At 36.2% G+C, this 21,571-nt stretch overlaps 1 protein-coding gene and 1 long non-coding RNA gene across 2 annotated transcripts in view; one reads left to right on the forward strand and one right to left on the reverse strand.

Moving 5' to 3' along the window:
* Positions 1–21,571, forward strand: part of PDE6C (phosphodiesterase 6C) — a 76,625-nt gene that overhangs the window by 31,873 nt on the left and 23,181 nt on the right. Inside the window, exons 14-17 of the mRNA XM_051981677.1 lie at positions 958–1,067; positions 6,135–6,222; positions 19,294–19,394; positions 21,432–21,539. Of these exons, the coding sequence (XP_051837637.1) occupies positions 958–1,067; positions 6,135–6,222; positions 19,294–19,394; positions 21,432–21,539 (407 nt within the window). The remainder of the gene's footprint in view (positions 1–957; positions 1,068–6,134; positions 6,223–19,293; positions 19,395–21,431; positions 21,540–21,571) is intronic.
* On the reverse strand, positions 1,061–18,499 carry LOC127551709 (uncharacterized). The gene is made up of 3 exons (XR_007951158.1): positions 16,406–18,499; positions 14,832–14,889; positions 1,061–2,416 (listed from the first exon to the last, which is right to left on the reverse strand). It is a non-coding gene; the product is annotated as an uncharacterized LOC127551709 (long non-coding RNA).

Here is a 21,571-nt window from a genome sequence, read left to right on the forward strand (position 1 = left end):
GTTCTTTCCTATCTTTAATTCTATAATCTTATGAATTATTATTTTTAAATGGATGTAGATACCATTATGAATAATAGCATAAAATAATTGAAAATTCAATTTTCAATCATTAATTTTTATTAATTATTTTTCTCAATTACATGAAATAAAAATTTTTAACATTCATTTTTTATGATTTTGAGTTCCAAATTCCCTTCTTTCCTCCCCCATCCTTGAAAAGGTAAGCAATTTGATATAGATTATATATGTACAAAACATTTCCATATTATGACACTACATTTCTACAGCGTTTCAAGGCTTTCCAATTTCTTTCTGACTCTGCCAGAACTTCAGCAATCTGGCACAATCATTAGATTCTAACAGTACTAACTAATAATTGTACATACTAATGTAAGAGGATATGACAATTTTGTTGACACTAGAAAGCAGATCTCATCCTCAAAAAGGTTAGAATCATTAATCTACAGATTTTATAACTCTCTTATATATCAGATAGAACTATAATGAGCACTTGTGAAGCAAATACAAAACACACGCTTAAATCAACTTAAAAAATTTATAGCTTTTTATTTACAAGTTATATGCATGGGTAATTTTACAGCATTGACAATTGCCAAACCTTTTGTTCCAATTTTCCCCCTCCTTCCCCCCCATCCCCTCCCCCAGATGGCAGGTTGACCAATACATGTTAAATATGTTAAAGTATAAATTAAATACAATGTAAGTATACATGTCTTAACAGTTATTTTGCTGTACAGAAAGAATCAGACTTTGAAATAGTGTACTATTAGCCTGTGAAGGAAATCAAAAACGCAGGTGGACAAAAATATAGGGATTGGGAATTCTATGTATGTATCAAAGCTGATTTGGAGATCTCAATCTCCTGACTCTTTAGGCCAGTGTTCTTTCTACTACACTAGGCTATTTCTATTAATCCATCTCTGTTTCCTTAAACAGACAGGAAAACTGAAGAAATATTATACCGATCTGGAAGCCTTTGCTATGATTGCAGCTGCTTTCTGCCATGATATTGATCACAGAGGCACCAACAATTTGTTTCAGATGAAGTAAGTGCAAATAACATGTTGACCTATATTGCTGTACTCTTGAAACCAAGATATACCAGTGCTAAGAAAATAGAAATCCTTTCTTTTCAACTCCTCTATTTCTCTTATTGATAATTATTACTGTTATTATTAGAGTCTTAAAATAAATGAATACTAGAGCTGGAAGGGATCTCAGAGATCATCTAGGACAATCCCCCTGTTTTACAGATGAGAAAACTAAGGGCACGGAGGTTAAATGATTGGACTGAGATTATACAGGTAGTAAATTGCATGGCTAGGATTTGAAGCCAGACACTAAATTCAACATCATGCTGCCTCTCAATGTAACCCTATGATCGGAATTTAGTTAGTTAGCAGCATTGGGACTAAGTTCCAGACCAGTAATCTCCCTACTGTACCACATTGCTTCAATTAATTGATCAATATGTATTAAGCACCTACTATGGGCCAGGGCACTGTGCTAAGTGGTGGGATACAAAAAGAGGCAAAAGTCAGTCCCTGTCCTCTAGGAGCTCACAATTATAACAAGCAAACAAATATAATCTATGCAAGATAAATAGGAAATAATTAACGAAGGCATTAGAATTAAAAGGAATTGCTTCAATAATAACATAGTGACATTATATATATTTATAGATTGGGTAATTTGATCTTCATAAGGGCAAAGATTATTATTTTTTATATTTTATTTTATAGATAGTTTTTTTTTGGCTTATTCATAGTCATACAGATAGCAGAGCTATGACTTCTCTGAGATCAATTCTTTTGCAATGACAGGTTAGCATACCAGGATAAGGCTGACATATCCTGCTAGAATCCAGGACCAAATCAAGGACTTTTGCTTATCCATCAAATACTCCCTCCCTCACTGAGTTATGTATCAGCACTAGTTGGTTAATAAGCATTTATTAAATGACTACTGTGTGCCAGGTACTGTGCTAAGCATAAAGAATATAAAGAAAGGCAAAAAAAACCAGTTTCTGACCTCAAGGAACTCCCAGTCTAATGGCAGTGACGACAGAAATTATGTACAAAAATATATACATATAAACAATTAGAGACAAATATATATGTGATAAAGATATATAGATATATAGAAGATAAAATGGAGATAATCTTAGAAGGAAAGCACCAAGATTAAGGAGTATTGGGAAAGTCTTCTTGCAGAAATTGCTCTGTAGCTGAAGAAAACTTGGAAGTCAGGAGGCAGAGAGGGAGAGGAAGAGTTCCAGGTAGGGAGGGCCAATTAATGAAAATGTCTAAGATAGGGCGATGGAGTATCTTATGTGCGGAGCAGCAAAGTATCACCAGATTGTAGAGTATATGGAGTAGAGTAAGGTGTAAGAACACTGGAAAATAAAAGGAATCAGGTTATGAAGAGTTCTAAAATCCAAACAGAGGGGTTTATTTTTGATTTGGAGCACTAGAATTTGTTCATTGGGCGTAACATAGACCTGTGCTTAAGAAAGAACAATTTTGGGCTAACTAGTTGGTGCTGTGGATAGATCACCAGCCCTGAAGTCAGGAGGACATGAGTTCAAATGTGATCTCAAGACACTTAGTAGCTATGTGACCCTGAATAAGTCACTTAACCTTGTTTACCTCAGTTTCCTCATCTGTAAAATGTTCTTGAGAAGAAAAGGGCAAACCATTAAAGTATTTTTGCCAAGAACATTCCAAATGGGGACATAAGGAGTAGGGCATGACTGAACAACAACTTCTGATTCCAAATCTAATATTCTGTTGCATTCTACCACAGTGAGCTGTGATCTGCAGGTGGAAGAAGAAATCCTAGATCTTTCATGTATTCAACTACCTTAATAGGTACTCAGCACTAGCTAGATTGTTCTCAATGAATGTACAGTCTCAATGTTGATTTCTCTTTTGTGAGACATAACTATTCTTCAAGTAAAAACACTAGATTTTCTACAAACATTCTTCATATTTTCAAACAGCATATTTATTGAAAATGAATCAGAAAGTCAGTAAGTGAAAATCAGCTCATTTTAGGCTATTTACAATTTATTTAGATTTCAAACTGAAGTTAATCCTTTCTGACACCAATGGAATAAACAAACAGATAAATGGGGAAGAAATGAAGCATAGGTGTTTTGGAAACCATCCAATAGGTGAAATTCAAAGCATAAAGTGTCTCTTTCAATATAGTATTTTAGTGAAGCTTATTCCTGTAATTCTGTTGCTTCTCAAAGCATGTGTAGAACTCTCCTTTGAAAACATAGCAAAAGATAAAGATTTGAATTTTCAGAGGAGTTAAAAGTATTTCAAAGTCAATTCTGGTGAAAATACCATTTGGGGTTTAAAAAATCAGGCATGCTTTTTACAAAATGAGGATGATTGTCTTTTGTCTGTCAATGGTAAACAAAGAAGAGTTCAGGAATAGGAACATTACTACAATAAACACATGGCAGCCAGTGATGATTCCTTTGAAAGGTATTGTATTCATTAGGCTATCTAAATTTTGGTCTATTCATTTTTTTAAAAAATCAGCATCATGGTTTTGTAGTTACTCTTTTCCATACTTTTAAAGTAATCATGCATTAAGTGATAAAATAAATCATTGTCCTGGACCTCAGTTTGAGAGAACCAAAGGATGATCTGGAGGTACCAACAGTGGCCCTTGAAGAAGTCCTGCAAGATCTCAAAAATACTTCAAAGTCTGTAATCTAAGACATGGGATCAAAAGTTTTTGGAACCAGCATCTTTTTTGAGAGGCAGAATGTAGTGTAATGGAAAGAACATTTGTACTGGTATAAAAAGGACTCTGGATTGAAACTCAGCTCTGACATTAGTCATGTGATGATGGATAAGGTATATGATCTTTGATCCTCAGTTTCCTCATTTGTAAAATGGGGACAATACTACTTGTAACTATCTACCTGATAAGATTTTTAAGAGGGATGTGTTTTCACAAAAATGTAGGATTGTAAAAGTGATGATAGAGAGAAGAAAATGAAGCTTAGAGAAATAATTCTCCCAAAGTCAAACAGATAAGGGACAGAGCTAGGAATCAAAACCAGTTTTTATGGGCTTTAGATTCATTGTTCTTTGTACAGACATGCTTTCATCTTTATTCTAAATATTTGAATCAGAATCATCAGATGAACCTATACAGAACTGGCCCTGACAAAACTCTTCTCCTAAAATGAGGGTTTCTTATTATTTATTATTAGAGGCAATTAGGATTAAGTGACTTGCCCAAAGTGTCAAGAATCTGAGGTTAGACTTGAACTCAGATTGTCCTGACTCCAGGACTTCTGCTTTACCCATTGAAGCATCTACTTGTCCCTCTTGGCTCCTCACATGCTAGAATTCCAAACAAGAAGGGATGATTCTAGCTTCTGGTAAAGCTAGAGGAACCTACCCCTTAGCTCTCCATGGTCCTGATTTTGTCTTGTCATCTACAATTCTCTATCCATACCTTTTGCTTTCTTGAACCTCAGTCTTTCTAAACCTACCTCTTGGATAACTTTGGGCAAATTATTTAACTTCTCTGGTTCTTACTTTCCTCACCTGTAAGATGGAGTCAGAGGTCTCTTCCAATTCTAAACCTGTGATTCAAATGACTCAGGAAATAGGTCCTAGGGAATCCCTGAGAAACATAGAAGTTGAAACTTGTCCAGGATCACACTGTAGGTGGAATCTGAATCCAGATATGAGGGTAAGCTCAGCTGTCTATCCACTAAACCAGACTGTCCCTATACTAACACAAAGGGATATGAATAAAGACCAGACCTATGATTTGTGACCCCACCACTGGTCTAGAGAATCAATGAGGGAACTCTCTCTACCAATGCAGTTCAACAATTTCTTATGACTTATAATTTTAGAGTTGTTTAAGACTTATATAACTCTTTCCTGACAATAACACAGCAGTGTAGGTAGTGATAGGATTATTATCTTATGAGAAGCAGGATGACTTAGTGGAGACTGCTGAAATTGGAGTTTCTTCATCTATAAAATGGTGATAATAATAGCACCTGCTTCTCAGAGCTATTAAGAGGATCAAATGGGATAATGTAAACTTATATATATATAAAACAGCTATTATCATTCCCATTTTACAGATGGGGAAACTGAGGCTTGGAGAAGTTAAGTGATAATTCCCATATTACATGTCAGAGCTAGGATCTACACCCAAATCTATAGTAGGAAGTCTTTTCCCTTCTTTCTTTTCTTTCTAACATTTTTTGTCAGGCTTCTGTATTCCTGGGTACCTTTTCCTTTCAGACTTCAAAGAAAACAAAGAACCAATGCAATAGTTTACTTTAAAGATCGAATGCTAATGATTTGTCTATCTTTCTTATTATACTAGCCTCACAGTATCTGATGCATATACTTTATCACTCCTGATTCCATGATAAGGTCCAGAAATCCTGTTTCATTCTCTGTATTTCCCACAATAGCTAGCACAAAGATGTGATGCTAACAAGTATTCAATTTATATTTGTTAATTGAATGAATGAATGAAGGAAGGAGGTTTCAGGAAATATAAACCATTTACAGATGAGTAGAGACATTTAGTCATGCCCTTAGTTACAAAGCAGCCCTCCACCCCCAACTTGACCAGGGTTGCTACAATTTATAACAGTACCAGAATATGAAGCCAAGTTTTTTGACTCTCGATACAATGATCTTATTAGGTCATGTTGTTTTCAAATAACCTCTTTATCTCCTTGCAAAAATGTGAATTTAAAATTAATGTCAACTTGTTAGAAAACTAAGTAGAGCTATCCATAGAAGAGGTCTGCTTTGTTAAGTTCCTCCTCATTTTAGAGTCTTCAAATGAAGGTTGATTGACCATTATTGGATATATTGCAGAGGAAATCATTTTTGAGGGGAAAGGTAGGTGATATTAGACTAGATGGCCATTGAGGTATCTTTCCAACTCCAAAATTATTCTACGGTTCTACTCACTTTATCTGGTGTAACTAAGAATGGTTTCAGACATGCTTAGAAAAATGTCTTAGGCATCTGATATTCCTGTAGAGTAGAATGTAGATGTAATTTTGCACAAGGGTAATTTGTGGCACATTGTTTTCTTCCTAGATCTGCATCCCCCTTAGCCAAACTTCATGGCTCTTCCATTTTGGAGAGACACCACTTGGAGTTCAGTAAGACTCTGCTCCATGATGAGGTATGGAAATTCTGCTCCAGTAGAAAAATCTGAGATTCTGGAGCAAATCTTTTATCTTTCTCCTGAGATGGCTTTAGGTTAATGAATATACCTAAAACAAACCCATAAAGCAAATATTAAAATGTGAACATATCAATTAATGATTTGCCTGAAATTTTAATGTCCAGTAATGTTGTAAGATCTGAGCTGCAAGGGACTTTAGAGAAGGAATTGGTTAATAGGGAGCTGAAATTCAATACTGTCTTTTGACTTCAAATCTAGCATATTTTTTATTAAACCCCACCGTCTAGGAGAAAGTTCTAGTGGGACTCAGATTCAGCAGTCACTCTTCTGCACTTCCATAATTCAAATTTTTAAATAATTTTTTTTCTTCTATGTAGTATTTTATTTTTTCTAATGACACATAAAGATAATTTTAAAATATTTTTAAAGTAATATTTTGAGTTCCAAATTTTCTTTTTCCCTTCTTCCCATCCCTTTTTAAGTTGGTGAGCAATTTCATATGTTTTATAGATAGATGATGAGGACAATACCGACGGCCTCGCCCAGAACAACTTAAGTGCATTTACATTCTCTGAGAAAAAACCCTGAGAAAAACTCTTTTCCCACATCCTCTGGAAGCAGGAAGAAAGTTTATCCAAAGTATGCTCCTCTTTGGATTCAAAAAACTTAAATGGCTTTCTATTGTTTTGTTCCTGTATAAAGTAAGCCCTTAGAAAATGTCTCTGGGCAATCTTTTGCTATTGCCACTGAGAAAATATCTTGGTGTCTTTAATAAAAAGCCTTTTCTTATCACAGCCTTTTGTGTAGAGAATTTCTCGTTTCCAACCCGCCCTAACGTGGTGTTCTGGAGAACTTGGAGACCAACCCATATTTCTGCCACGATCTATACCTTATCCTTTATGCATATATATATGAATATTCAATCATGTAGATACACATTTCTGTATTAGTTGTGTTGTTCCACAATTTAAAGGTAACTTCTATCTGCCTTAGAATCACTTTGTATATAAACTTAAGAAAAGTGCCTTCCTTCATGAAATACAAGAGGCAAGTATCTCTTCACTTAGTTTTGAGGATTTGGGATGAAAGTAGAGAAACCACTGAGAGATAATTAAGGAATAATTATACAGACATATTTCCTATGGGAAATGCAATAGTTTCTATAAGAATAAGTCATACTTTTGCACAAACAAAGCCAATGCAACCAATATCAGAAGGAAAGCAGAAAGCTGGAAAACAATTTCTATAACTAGCATTTTTGATAAATTTAGGCCTCATTTCTAAAATAGAGAATTGATTCAAATTTATAAGAATATATGTCATTCTTATTCAGAGGTCACCTAGTCAAATGGCCTCATTTTACAGAAGAGGAACCTAAAGACCAGAGGGAGGGTATGTCTTGTCTCCAAGTCACAAATATGGTGTTCATACTCACAACCTCCAGTTCCTGATCTAAAACTCTCTTCACTATACATTGTTGACCAGCAACTTCTCTTGGATCCTCTTTCTGTTCTGGGTTTTTCTCATATAATCTTTTCTTGGTACTCCTTCTACCTGTCTAATGTCTCCTTAACATTAAAAAATTAACATTTTAACATATAATTTATTTTTAACATTAAAAACTTTTGAGTTCCAGATTCTTTCTTTCCTTCCTCTCTCCCATCCATTGAAAAGGCAAGCAATATATTATCAATTATATCATATGAAATGTGATACAAATCACATTTCCATAGTAGCCATATTGCAAAAAAAAAAAAAGCAAGAAAAATAAAGTAAGAAATTATATTTCAATTTGCATTCAGAATTCATCAGAGAGAACTCTCTGGAGGTGATAGCATTTTTTCAATATTTTTCAATATTCCTTTGGAATTGTCTTGGATCATTGTATTGATCAGAGCAATCATGTCTTTCACAGTTGATTCTCATTGCAACATTGCTGTTATTGTGCACAATGATTTCCTAGTTCTCTTCACTTCACTTTGCATCAGTTCATATAGGTCTTGCCATGTTTTTTCCTGAAATCCTCCCCTCATCACTTCATATAGTACAATAGTACTCCATCATGATCATATACCACAACTTGTTCAATCATTCCTCAATTGGTGGAACATCCACTCAATTTCCAATTCTTTTCCATTTCAAAAAGTGTTACTATAAATATTTTTATAAGTCCTTTTCCTTTTTCTTTGATCTCTTTGGGATACAGAAATAGAAGTAGTATTGTTGGGTCAATGCATCTATAGCTTTTACAATCCTCTGGGTCTAGTTGCAAATTGTTTTCCATAGTTTTCCAATTCACTATTCTACCAACAACTCATTAACATGTCTCAACTCATTAACATGCCTATCTTCTCTCATCCCTTCCAGCTTTTATCAATTCTGATAGGTGTGAGGTAGTCCTCAGAGTTATTTTAATTTGCCTTTCACTAGTCTAATACTGTTGTAATGATTTAGGGCATTGTTTTCCTAGATTATAGATAGCTTTGATTTCTTCTTTGGCAAACTTCCTATTTATATCCTTTAACTATTCAGCAATTGGGGATTGGCCCTTATTTTTATAAAACTGACTCAGTTCTATACTGGGAAAAACTTGCTATATATATATATATTTATTATTTTGCTTCATTGTCTTTTAAGCCAAATGTAATTTCTCTGAGTACCTCTTTTATTGATTTTTTTGGGGGGGTTGCTTTGTCTATGATCAAAATCACTATTCCTGCCTTTTTTTTTTTAAACTTCAATTGAAGTATATTAAATTCTGCTCCAGCCCTTTATTTTAACTCTATATGTGTCTTTCTGTTTCAAGTGTGTCTCTTGTAAACAACATATTGTTTGATTCTGATTTCTAATCCATTCTGCCATCTGCTTCTATTTTATGGGTGAGGTCATCCCATTCAAATTCATAATTATGATTGTCAACTATGTATTTATCTCTATCCCAATTTTTCAATGTGCTTCTTCCCATCAGCATATACCAAGCAATCACCAGTGTGAATTCTCTCTATTAAAGAAAAATCAGAGCCCAGTTATGATCTTAACTGATAAATTTTAGAGAACTATCTGAGGCTCAGAGAGAGCCTTATCCATGATCATATGGGTGGAGTCAAGTCAAAACACTCTCCACTATACCATACTGTCTTTCTGTGTGGCTTCAAAAGGCCAGCAACACTCAAGACATCATTAGAAGATGTGAGAACAAAACTGAAAATAATATCTTGCTATCTATCCTTCATTGTTTCAGTGCATATTAACCTAGAATTCTATGCACAGATCTTGAGAAAGTAGATATAATACTAGAACTGAAGACAGGAAACTCTTATGTTCAAATCTTGCTTCATGCATTTATTAGTGTGAAATTTTTGGCAAATCACTTAACCTCTGTAAGCCTCAGTTTCCCCATAATATAAAATGGATCTGTTAATAACACCTATCTCACAGGATTGTTGTGTTGATAAAGTATTTATAAAATGCTTTATAAACCTTAATACACTATATGAATTCTAGCTATTATTTTTAATGCTAGTGGAGGTCCAAATTCGGCAGTTGAAATGATAGGAAGGATGCTGAAAAGGTACATGGGAGGCCAGATGAAAAAGGGATGAGAATTTTTCCATCTGGAAAGATTAAGGCACAGAAGAAATATGATCAAGTCTAGAAAATTGCAAAGGGAATGGTTAAGGTGAATATGGACTTGTTTATTAGACCTTGAAACACTAGAATGAGGAAATGTACATCCTGCAGTTTGAAATAGGGAAATGTGGGACAAATTAAAGGAAGCATGATTTTACATAATGGGTAGTAAAACTCATGGAAATTATTGCCTTAGGGAAGTGGTGCTAGTTGAAAATATTATACTTTCAAAAAGGTGACAGGAGCATGGATTATGCATTTAAAGCAGAAGACACTGGACCCCATCCTATCCAACCTCCTTTCTTTATCCCCAAGGACCTGAGGCTTGCCTTGCGACAGATGGCTGGTCTGTATAAGAGGCAGCCTTTGAATCTAGGATATTTGGACTTGGGAACAGTTCTTTGTCCACTGAATCATAGAAGACAGCTCTAGAATTAGTTACTAATGGATAAAAAGAGTCAAGGTAAGGAAGGAGATGGGGTAATTGTCAATGGACCAAAAATTTGCCCCAGTGTAGTCATTCTTACCACTTAATATTCATAGGATATCTGGATTCTTCTAGCACTTTGGTTGTTTCTTTTTTTTTTTTTCTGTAAAATGATAATAATCAATCCTGTTCTACCTACCTTGCCAGGTTGTGGAACATTAAAGATGGGAATACATATGGAAGTTCTTTTTAAGTATAAAATACTGTGCTCATGTGTATTGCCCTTAGTCACATAAATCCTTGCCTAATGCTTTGTGGAGAATCAATTCCTTGATGATTTAAGGGATCCTCAAACTTTTAAATAGGGGGCCAGTTCACTGTCCTTCAGACTGTTGGAGGGCCAGATTATAGTAAAAACAAAAACTTTATTTTGTGGATCTTTAAATAAAGAAACTTCATAGTCCTGGGTGAGGGAGATAAATGTCCTCAGCTGCCTCATCTCTCCCGCGGGCCGTAGTTTGAGGACCCCTGTAAAATCCTTTCATTTTGATTCACAAAAATTACCCATATCACTTCTCTTATAGTATACATGTATTTGGCTTTGTATTAAAACTACAGTCAGCTCAATAGTCTAGTACTGAGTGGTTGACATAGCAGGATGGAATCAGCAGAACAAGCATCTTTCATGCACCCATTCTGGGGTCTAAGAGTTTATAATGGGATTAAGGAGGTTTTAAAAGTGTTTCATTTGTTCAGATTATTTACTCAGGAGTCTGAACTGGCTCCTGTGGACATATAATGGCTTAATTGTCTTCCCTAAAAAGGAACATTGCCCATCAATAATCCATAACACCTTTAGCAGAGCCTCTCTGAAATACAGCCCAACCAGCTAAGTGCCAATTTGGAGATTATTGTCAACAATGTTGCCAGGCACTGGGCTCATTCAGAGCTTATTGCCATGGATGGAGTAAATTTGAATACTGAACTACTTTAAAGTTTTTAGTTATTGAATAGTCCTGCTACATTTTTTGGTAAACAATTTTTTTTTAACGTTACAAAGACAATGCATCTGGTTTATGCTTGTCAGGCTTTGTTTTTAAAAATAAAGGAAAACTGAGGCAGCTAGATAGTGCAGTGGATAGATCACGGACAGGTGTCAGAAACTTAACACTTACTAGCTGTATCACTCGAGGCAAGTCAGTTAACCCAAATTACCTCTCAAAAAACAAACAAAAATAAAGGTAAATTCTTAGGATGGATGCAGTCATGGATGAAATGTACTTTAATTACATGGGTAATTTTTGTTTGTTTGTATAAAACAAGTATAAAAGTATGTAAGTATAAAAGCTTAACATTTGCAACCAGAAGTCTCCAAGTTCTTTGCATTGGTATCTCTTAGATCATTGAAATGTCAGGGATATAGCCACAGCCTGACCAGAGTTTTCTCAAGTGTCTCACTATAGCATGACCATGGTCACTACCATGGTCACCTTGTGGTTATGAAGACAAGACCAGGAGGTCTGGCAGGAGGTCCTACCAAGGACAATGACAGACTGTTTGCTGCTAAAGGAGTCTGAACTGGCTCCAATGGACATATAATGGCTTAATTGTCTTCCCTAAAAAGGAATATTGCCCATCAATAATCCATAACAACTTTGGCAGAGCCTCTCTGAAATACAGCCCAACCAGCTAAGTGCCAATTTGGAGATCACCAGCTATAGACTGACCAATAGCTGATAAATTTTTGTCTATGGTCATAATTTTTTTTAAGTATTTGAAGAAATTGGTTATATTGTTGTTCAGACTTTTTTTTTCAGTCATGTCCAACTTTTTTTTTCTTCTAAGGCAATTGGGGTTAAGTGACTTGCCCTGGGTCACACAGCTACAAAGTGTTAAGTATCTGAGATCAAATGTGAATTCAGGTCCTCGTGACTTCAGGGCTGGTGCTCTATCCACTGAGTCACCTAGCTGTCCCAATGTCCAACTCTCTATGACACCTTTTGGGAGTTTTCTTGATAAAGATACTGGAGTAGTTTACTATTTCCTTCTCCAGCTTTTACAGAAAAGGAAACTGAGGCAAACAGGATTAAGTGACACAGCTAGTATGTGTCTGAAGCTAGATCTGAACTTGGATATTCTGGATTCCAGGCTTGGTATTCTATCCACGGCATAACCAATGGCTAAAGAGATGATCTAATATTTATCATTTCTTTTTGGGCAATTAGGGTTAGCAATTAGAGTATTTTTTTCTCCAGTTAAAATATCTCCTGTTCCTTCAAGTATTCTTTATGTGACCTACTTACATGACTCTTCACCACCCTTTTCTAGACTTCCTCCAGTTTGTGATTGCTGTGCAAATTATATGATGCTTATGATGCTTAGAACTGAAGATTATCCTATAACTGTGGTTTGACTATAAACCAAATATCATTTCTAAAAGAGCAGTCTTTTGAAGGCCAAAAGAGTTGTAATCTTCTTTGACCTGGATGTTTTATTAATGAAGCTCAAAATGATTTTGATTTTATAGTATCTGTATTATCTGAGTTATTATATCGAGCTTTTGGTCAACTTAAAACCCCCAGGTCTTTTTTCACATAACACTATTATCAAAATAGATCTCTTCCTGTTTTGTATTTACATAATTAGCTTTTAAACCTAAGTAAATCAATTAATCAATAAATGTTTATTAAGCACTTACTATCTACCATTCAGTGTAAGTGACAGGGAAACAAAAAGAAGCAAAAGACAACATTTCTGCCCTCAAAGAGCTTATAATCATGGAGGAAACAACATACAAATATATGCAAACAAGTTACATGCAGGATGACAGGAAATAATTAACAGAGGAAATGCACTAGAATTAAAAGGGGTTGGGAAAAGCTTCCTACAGAAGATGTGATTTTTAGTTGGAACTTAAAGGTTGCCACGGAAGTCTTGAGGAAGATGAGAATTCCAGGAATGAGATTCCTGCCAAAGAAAATACTCAGAACTGAGAGACGGAGAGTCTGATTCAGGGAACAGTCAGGAGGCCAGTGCCCCTGGACTGATGTGTAGATGGTGCAAGAAGGCTGGAAAGGCAGGAGGCTACAATACAAAACTTTGTATTTCTCCCCAGGAAATTTCAACTTATTGCTTTTGACCTAGCACACATTCCAGTCTGAATTTTGAGTTTTGAATTCTAATTTGGTCCCCTGTTATACAGACCATTTCCTCCTGGTGTCATGTCATCTGTATATGGATCTGTACCTTCATCCAAATTATTGAGAAAATCACTAAGTGGAACAGAAAAAAGTCATCATGTGATATATATGAGTATATACAAACATCACTGGGTATATGTGGAAATATGCTACTTTCTCTCCAAATTGTTTCAAATACTTTTTTAGGCTAAGAGGACAGTCTCATCTTCTCTAAGAGGAACCAGTATTAAACAAAAAAAGACACTTGGGCCTGTTTGCTATAGATAGGCAGAAAAAGAAGAGCTTTGGCAGAAAAAAGAAATCAGAAAGTCTTCTGATAATATATAAAGCAATCTCCAAAAATGATAACTTTTTCCTTTTTGGTAAATTGAACCTCCAAGAGAGCTAAGCCAGTAGATGAGGGAATCTTATAGATATGATATGATATGCCCTATGAATGTGACATACCTAGATTTTAACAAAGTTTGTATTAAAGTATTTTATGCTGTGGTTGTAGAGAAGATGGAGAGAAATGGATCAGAGAAAATAAAATCATATGATTCAGAATGATTGGACAGACAGACTCAAGAGAAAAATGTTAATGGTTCTATGTTATTATGGAAAGAGATGTCCAGCAGAGTCCCTCAGGGATTTGTGCTTGGTCCAGAAAGCCTAGAGTGTTTAACAGTCTTACCAGTGACTTGGATAAAAGCACAGATGGGCAAGGGAATCACCTTTTCAGGGGATTCAAACTTGGAAGGTATGTCTATTGTGTTATATATGAGAAACAAAGAAGATTACATCCTTAGATAATAGGGTCAGGACCCAAAATCTTAATCAGGATTTATTAGGCTGAATCTAATAAGATAAAATGGGACAGCTGGATGGAGAATAGAGAATGCTGGAATCAGGAAGACTCATTGTCATGAGTTCAAATGCAGCCTCAGACACTTATCAATTGTGTGACCCTAGTTGTGTTCCTTTCTGGAGCCCACAGATTAAGAAAAGACATTGAGAAGTTGGAGGATGTCCAGAGCAGGCTCTTGATTCTGTGTCTTATGAGAATCAGTTGATGAAACTGGTCCTCTGTAGCCCAAAGAAAAGGGGACATGAAAGCTATATTGTTTGTTTAAAGGCTCTAATGTATATTTGGAGTCAGAGGGAAAAACCAGGAGCAATGGGTGGAAGTTACAAAGAGACCAGCTTAGCCTGGATGTGATGGAAAACTGGAGGGCAGCTGGTAATCCAGAGGCTAGAACAGCTCAAATCAAGCCTCAGAGACTTAACAGTTGTGTAATCCGGGCAAGTCACTTAACCCCTGTTTGCTTCAGTTTCCTAACATGTAAAATGGAGATAATGAGAACACCTACCTCAACTTCTGATGCTATTTCCTCATCCGCAAAATGTGGAAAATATATCCCAGAGTTGCTGTAACAATAAAATGAGATAATAATTGTAAAGGGCTTAGCACAGGATCTGGCCCAGAATAAGTGTTATATAAATGTGAATTATAACTATTATTATTGATATCATTATTATTAACAAGCAAAACTGTTAAAAAATGGAAAGGACTACTTTGAGAAATGTTGGGTTCTCCTATGGAGATCTTTAAGCAGAAGCTGCACACCCAACTGTTTGGCCATCATTAAAAATAATGATCCAATGTTAAGGAAAAGTTTCTTTTTCATATATGGGTTGGATGTAAAGCTGAGATCTTTTCCAACTTTCATATTCTGTGATTCTGGGAACTTTTTTTGAGCTTTCTCTTTTGCTTTCATCACAAGCTATAATATTAATTGGTAAAACACTAAATACAAGCTTCACTATTATAAAATCAAAACATTAAACAATACTCCAAAAAGATTTTTAGACAAAAAAACTAGCCACCAAGAGTACAAAAATTACACAGCAACATAAAGCATAAAAATGTAAACTTTCAAATGAAACAGTCAAAAAGATCCGTAATCTCATTTTTCTATACTGCTACTATTGTCTTCTACTTCTAAATCTGTCCCATCTGAGAATCTGCTTTCTTTTTTGCTTTGGAAACATTTAAAAAAAAGTGACAAATTCTTATATAAAGAAAGGTATAAAATTTATAAGGAAGATAAATCACCTCCACTTGATAGATTTTTATAAAGCTGGATTTTGTTTTCCAAGTTTTATAACTATAATCTGATTTCTTGAAGTGACAAGTACTTATGTTAGAAAAATAAATGTATAATCAGGGTTCTCACATGAAGTGGAAGGTTATAATTTAATACTTTGATCTTTGTGATTCTTCCATTAACTGAGTAAACAAATAGCTAATTGTTGGATCTAGAGAGTTCTTAATTAGAAGCAGTGAACCTGGGTTTGCCTTTGGGTATTCTTTAACTATAATAAATGCCTTCTTTCTGTCAGGGACAGAGTGGTGATTCATTGTGCCCTGTTTGGAATGATGCTGGACTCCTCCTTTTCCATCTCTCTTCATATTAGGTAGCAAGCCCAGTCAAACCCACCTCCACACCAGCCAGCTCTGTTGCATCTTCCCCACCAAGTTTTCTACTTCTAGACAATCTTCCCAAAGATGGGAAATTGAGCTCTGTGCACGCGCGCGCGCACACACAAACACACACACACATTTATATACATACATACAATTACATGCACACATACACACATATATTGCAGTGCAAACAAGTACATGTACTTGCATCCATATATAGGAATATGCAAACATGAAATGTGTTTGTATTAACATATATAAAGATGCAGATATACACTCATTTGTATTTGCATATACCAGTAGATATATACATGTATGCACACATACTTACAGACATCCATATGGAGAGAGGCTTGGGTCATTTGACAAAGGTGATCCAGCATGGAAAGCTGTGCAAGGGTTGACTTACATACCTACAGATCTGGGTAGGGTCTGACAGTCAGGGGGCAGTCTCACCTGATCTCCCCCACGCAGGTAAGTTAGTGTCTGGGTCCAGCGGGGGAGCTGGTCTGTGGCCGACCATGTCATGGTCTCTGATCCAGGGTGAGAGATCATCTTGTCCAACGTTCTCATCTGGCAGGGCAATCTGGGACCCACCAGGGTGAGTCTCCTTGCCCTCCCACCATCTGTCTGGTGTTTGGCTAAAGCAGGACTCAAACCCCAGGCCTTGGACTGCCAGGCAAGCCCTTTGTTCACTAGACCAAGCTGCCTGTGCCTTTTCCCATGATTCCCCCTCACAAACTCTGTCTGCTTTAACAGACTGATCTATTTGCTGTTTTCTGTATATGTCAGCCTTCTCCAGTCTTTCTGGGGCCTTTGCACAGGCTCTCTATCACCTTTCTACTGCTTCCTATCTCTTCCTCTCATGTACCTTTTGGAATTACCACTTCCTCTCAAAGTGTCCTCCCTCTTCTAATTACCGTGTTTATATTTTGCTTACACAAAATATATATGAAAGGCAATTTAGGACAGTAGATAGAGAGCTCATCTCAGACTCAATAAAACCGGGATTTAAGGCCCAGGGAAACCTACTGGCTCCCATGGTTCAATCATTTTTCAATCCAGTCTGATTCTTCATGACCCCATTTGGAGTTTTCTTGGCAGAGATACTGCAGTAGTTTGCCATTTCCACCTAGCTGCCCAACTGCTTTTCATAATCTTGTACAACTCACTCAACTCTAAGACTAGAAATTACCATTCTCAAAGATTTCACCTTCTACATGATGATTATGGAAATATGTTTAATATATTGTACACATATATCCTGTACCAGATTGATTGCTGTCTTGGGGAAGAAAGAGTAATGGGAGGAGGTGGGGAGAGAGGGAAAAAATGAAAATCAAAATATCATAAAGGTAAATGTTGAAAATTAATCTCACATTCTGACAAGGAAGACAATAAGGACATATAAGTGTACACAGAATATAAAGAGAAGAGAGAAAAACTATACATTGGTTAACTACAAATTCTCAAGGAGTAAGAGCACCAGCAGTTGGGGGAATCAGAAAAGATTTCACATAGAAAGTGGTGTTTGAGCTGTGTCTTGAAGGAAAGAGAAGGGTTTTGTGAGGCAGAGATGAGGAGACTACATGTCAGATGGATGATAGATACAAAGACATGGAGGTGGGAGATGGGAAATAGAGCGTTGTGTTATGATGACTGGGGAGGATGGTTTTGCTAAATCAAAAGTCAAAGGAGCAGGATCAGTGAGACTGAAAACATGGGTTGGAACCAGGTTGTGAAGACTTTCACAACCAAAGTTCGTATTTTATCATTAAAGCAATCGAGAAATTCTAAAGTTGTTGAATGGGAAGGAGAATGCCTGATCTACACTGGCAGGACGCTGGAGGCTGGGGAAAGAGGAGGCAAGGAGGCCCTTAGGAGACCATCTTATCTCATCTTCAAATTAAACTGCTAGGAAATACCTTGCAAACCTTAAAGTACTATATGTAAACAATTATTATTTGCTCATCCAAGGCTGTGACTTTAGTCCCAGGGCTGGTGATACGTTAGCATGGGGAAAGAGAATGCACCTGTGGTTTCCCTGGTACAAATGATTTCCAGGTGAAGACCAGCCTCCTGCCCAAGCAGATCAACACTTGCTTAGCAACTTACAAGTTTTAGAGTTGTCTGGGACACTTAGAGGTCAAAAGACTTGCCCAGCATCACACAATCTGGATTAGCAGTGGAACTTGAATTCAGGCCTTTCTGGCTTCAGGTTTGCTGTGCTCTACACCCCATTAATGGTAATGTTATGTAACTGCGTGTGCAGACACCTTCATTCTGGGAAATAACCTATTTTTAGTTAGGACCCACAGATTACTGGCTCACTTGACTTTCATAACCTCATTCTTTGAAAGTGTAAATTAAGACACTGATGAAGTGCAGGGATGTTCTGATTCATTCCTCAGGGGAAATGCCAAATCTCACCAAAGAGGTGAGCTTGTTCTTCTCTAGACTGTCACAAGAACTATTTTGTCAGCCAATTTTTGTGGTTGTCAAGTCATTTCTGGCAAGTTCAACTCTTTGTGACCCCTCTTTGGAGTTTTCTTGGTAGAGATACTGGAGTGGTTTGCTGTTTCCTTCTCCAGCTCATTTTACAGATGAGGAAACTGAGGCAAACAGTGGCTTGCCTGGGGTCACATAGCTGGTTAATGTTTGAGGGTGACTCCAGGTTCAGTGTTCTATGCATTGCCACCTCACTGCCCTAATTGACCAATTAACAAACTTTTATTAAGAATTTATAGAATAATTTATGAGTAGCTAGGAGGTGCAGTAGAGTGCCAGGCCTAGAGTCAGGAAGGTCTGAGTTCAAATTTAACTTTAGACACTTACTAGCTGTGTGACTCTGGCTAGGTCACTTAACTCTGCCTCAGTTTCCTCATCTGTAAAATAAACTGGAGAAGGAAACAGAAAACCACTCTAGTATCTCTGCCAAGAAAACCCCAAAGGGGGTCACAAAGAATGAACTTGACTAAAATGACTCGACAACCATAAAAATTGATGATCAAATTAATCATCAGTTGACAATATAGAGTGATTTGGATGCCAAGTGGGCCTGAATCAGAGTCCCATCATTGCCCCTTGTCATCCGTTTGACCTGTAAAAGGTCATTACTCATAAAATAGAGATACTGACACTATTGAGTGGGTTAACCAAATCCACTCAATCCTGCCTACCTGTTAGGGCTGTTCCATGCATGAATGTATGTAAATCACGTATGCAAAGTATTCTGCCAGTCTGAGAGCATTGTGGTAATATCAGCTACTATCATTAATTGGTTTGGTTTGAAGAACTGAAGACACATGACTGACCACATTGTATTGTGACCTTTCATCTTACAGAGTTTAAACATTTTCCAGAACCTCAATAAGCGCCAGTTTGAAACCGTTATTCATCTATTTGAAGTGGCAATAATAGCAACTGACCTGGCTTTATATTTCAAGTAAGTCTCTAGTTCTCTCCAAGTTTACCTGCACATCTCTCTGAGACTGACATGTTTTTCAGTTTAAAGATTTTTCTTCCCTGAGATGTTTGTAGAGCTGCTGTTTACAAAGTCATTATTTTGAAGCAAATAGACCTGTTTATTTTCCTCCTGACTTCTCTGTAAAGTATTTCTTTCTGCTTTGGACAGCCTTAAATTGTCGCCAAAATCTGCCCTTTGGAGCTGTCAGACCTAATCTCTCTTCTACTGGACAAATCTTTACATAATTAAAGACAATTTTCATTTGCATTTAATCCCAGTAAAGTATAAGGTCCTTTAAATGAGATTTTAACTAATAAACAAAGGTATAAAAATCCAGCTTGGCCCTGAGTACCAAAAATAGGGTTTCCTATTTTCTGAATATTCTATCCTGAAAAAGAAAGAACAGGTCCAACTTCTCATATTAACACCCCCCCAAAAAAAGATCCTTTTTCTTTTTTGTACCATTTGAAATTAACTAAAATAATGGACATTTAACACAGCGTTCATGAACTTGTTCTTTGAAATTTTTGATAACTATATTTCAATATAGTTAGTTTTCTTGTTAATTCTGTTTATTCTATTTTTTGCTTTTAAAAATATTATTGTAAGGAGTTCCTAGGCTTTCAGCAGATTCCCAAAGTTGTCCATGATTCACAAAAGAATAAGAACCCCACATCTAAACCCTCACAAGAAGAGGCAAAATAATTGTGTAAGTGGGGCAATGAAAATAAAGCTATACTAGAACAGATTGAGACCATTAAACTATAACACAAGACTGCATTTTCAGAATAATGAATGAAACTTTCCATTAAGTAGGAATTAGCTTAATCTTCTCCTTCAGTCCTCTAAGAGAATGACTTAATATGGTAAATATTTCAAAATCCCAACATAGGGCAGGGTGATACCAAATAACTCTTGACTTTTTGATTAGGTTACTGATCTCTTCTTAAGCCAAACCAGATTAAAAAAAGATTTTCTTGGCTCTTTTCTTAGTGCCTGTTCCATTTAACACCTGGCTAAATGAAGGGAATTGGCTAGGAACACCCTCCATGGTGACTAGCCAGTGGAAATCTTTAATTCACTTCCAGTTTAGGTAGGCTTTTTTTAGGAGCAGCTTGGTAGACCAATAGGTTACATGGCAAAATCACCTTACACATTGGTACTGATTGGATACACATACAATGAACTAATAGTAAGACCATTCATCCAACAATCACTTATTTAGTGCCTACTGTGAACAGAGCACTGTGGTAGGTTCTAGGGAAGATTAAAAGTTTCATAAGATACTGATTTTGCCCTTGTGAAGTTTTTCAACCTAACAGAAAAATAAGATATAAGTATAAACATTCATTACAATATATAACATAACAATAGGAGAGTTGCAACAAAGAGGTGTGGAATCTGATGGGAATGTTAGTTGCAATGACATTTTGAATCCTGACACTTTGCTCTAAATTGATGTGGTACATTTCCCTACTTTTCTATATCTATAATGCTACCTTGCTCATGTCACAAATCTCCAACCACTCTTCATCTTTCATCTTTTCTATTTTATCTCCCTCTTAGATCCTCTTTTCCTTTTGGGAGCCCCTAAGGATTTGAAACTCTTCCCAGCCATGGATGTGCCAGTGCTAAGGTTACACATAAGGCAGCTAGGTGATATGCTGGATAAAGTTCTAGAATTAGGAAGACCTGAGTTTAAATCCAAACTGGCATTCACTAGCTGTGTGACTCTGGGCAAGTCATTTAACATTTATTTGTCTCAGTTTCCTTAGCTCTGAAATGAGAATAATAATTGCACCTTCCTTCTAGGACTGTGGTAACAAAAACAAGGTAATAATTGTAAAGTGCTTAGCAGAAGGCTTAACACATACTAAACACTATATAAATGGTAGTTATTATTTGTTATTACTATTTTATGTGTGTGTATTACTGTGAAGAATGATGCTCAAGAATACAAAATAATTCTTCCTGTTTGTCTCAGTTATCATATCTAAATGTTTGTGTCTTTTGTAGGAAAAGAACCATGTTTCAGAAGATTATTGACACTTGTGAAAAAATGGAAACTGAAGAGGAGGTCATTAAGTATATATCCATTGACCCAACCAAAAAAGAGGTTATCATGTAGGTGGTTGTCCTTTAATTCCAAACTGTTA

The sequence above is a fragment of the Antechinus flavipes genome, chromosome 2 (genome assembly GCF_016432865.1).
Source record: "Antechinus flavipes isolate AdamAnt ecotype Samford, QLD, Australia chromosome 2, AdamAnt_v2, whole genome shotgun sequence".
Lineage (NCBI taxonomy): Eukaryota > Metazoa > Chordata > Mammalia > Dasyuromorphia > Dasyuridae > Antechinus > Antechinus flavipes.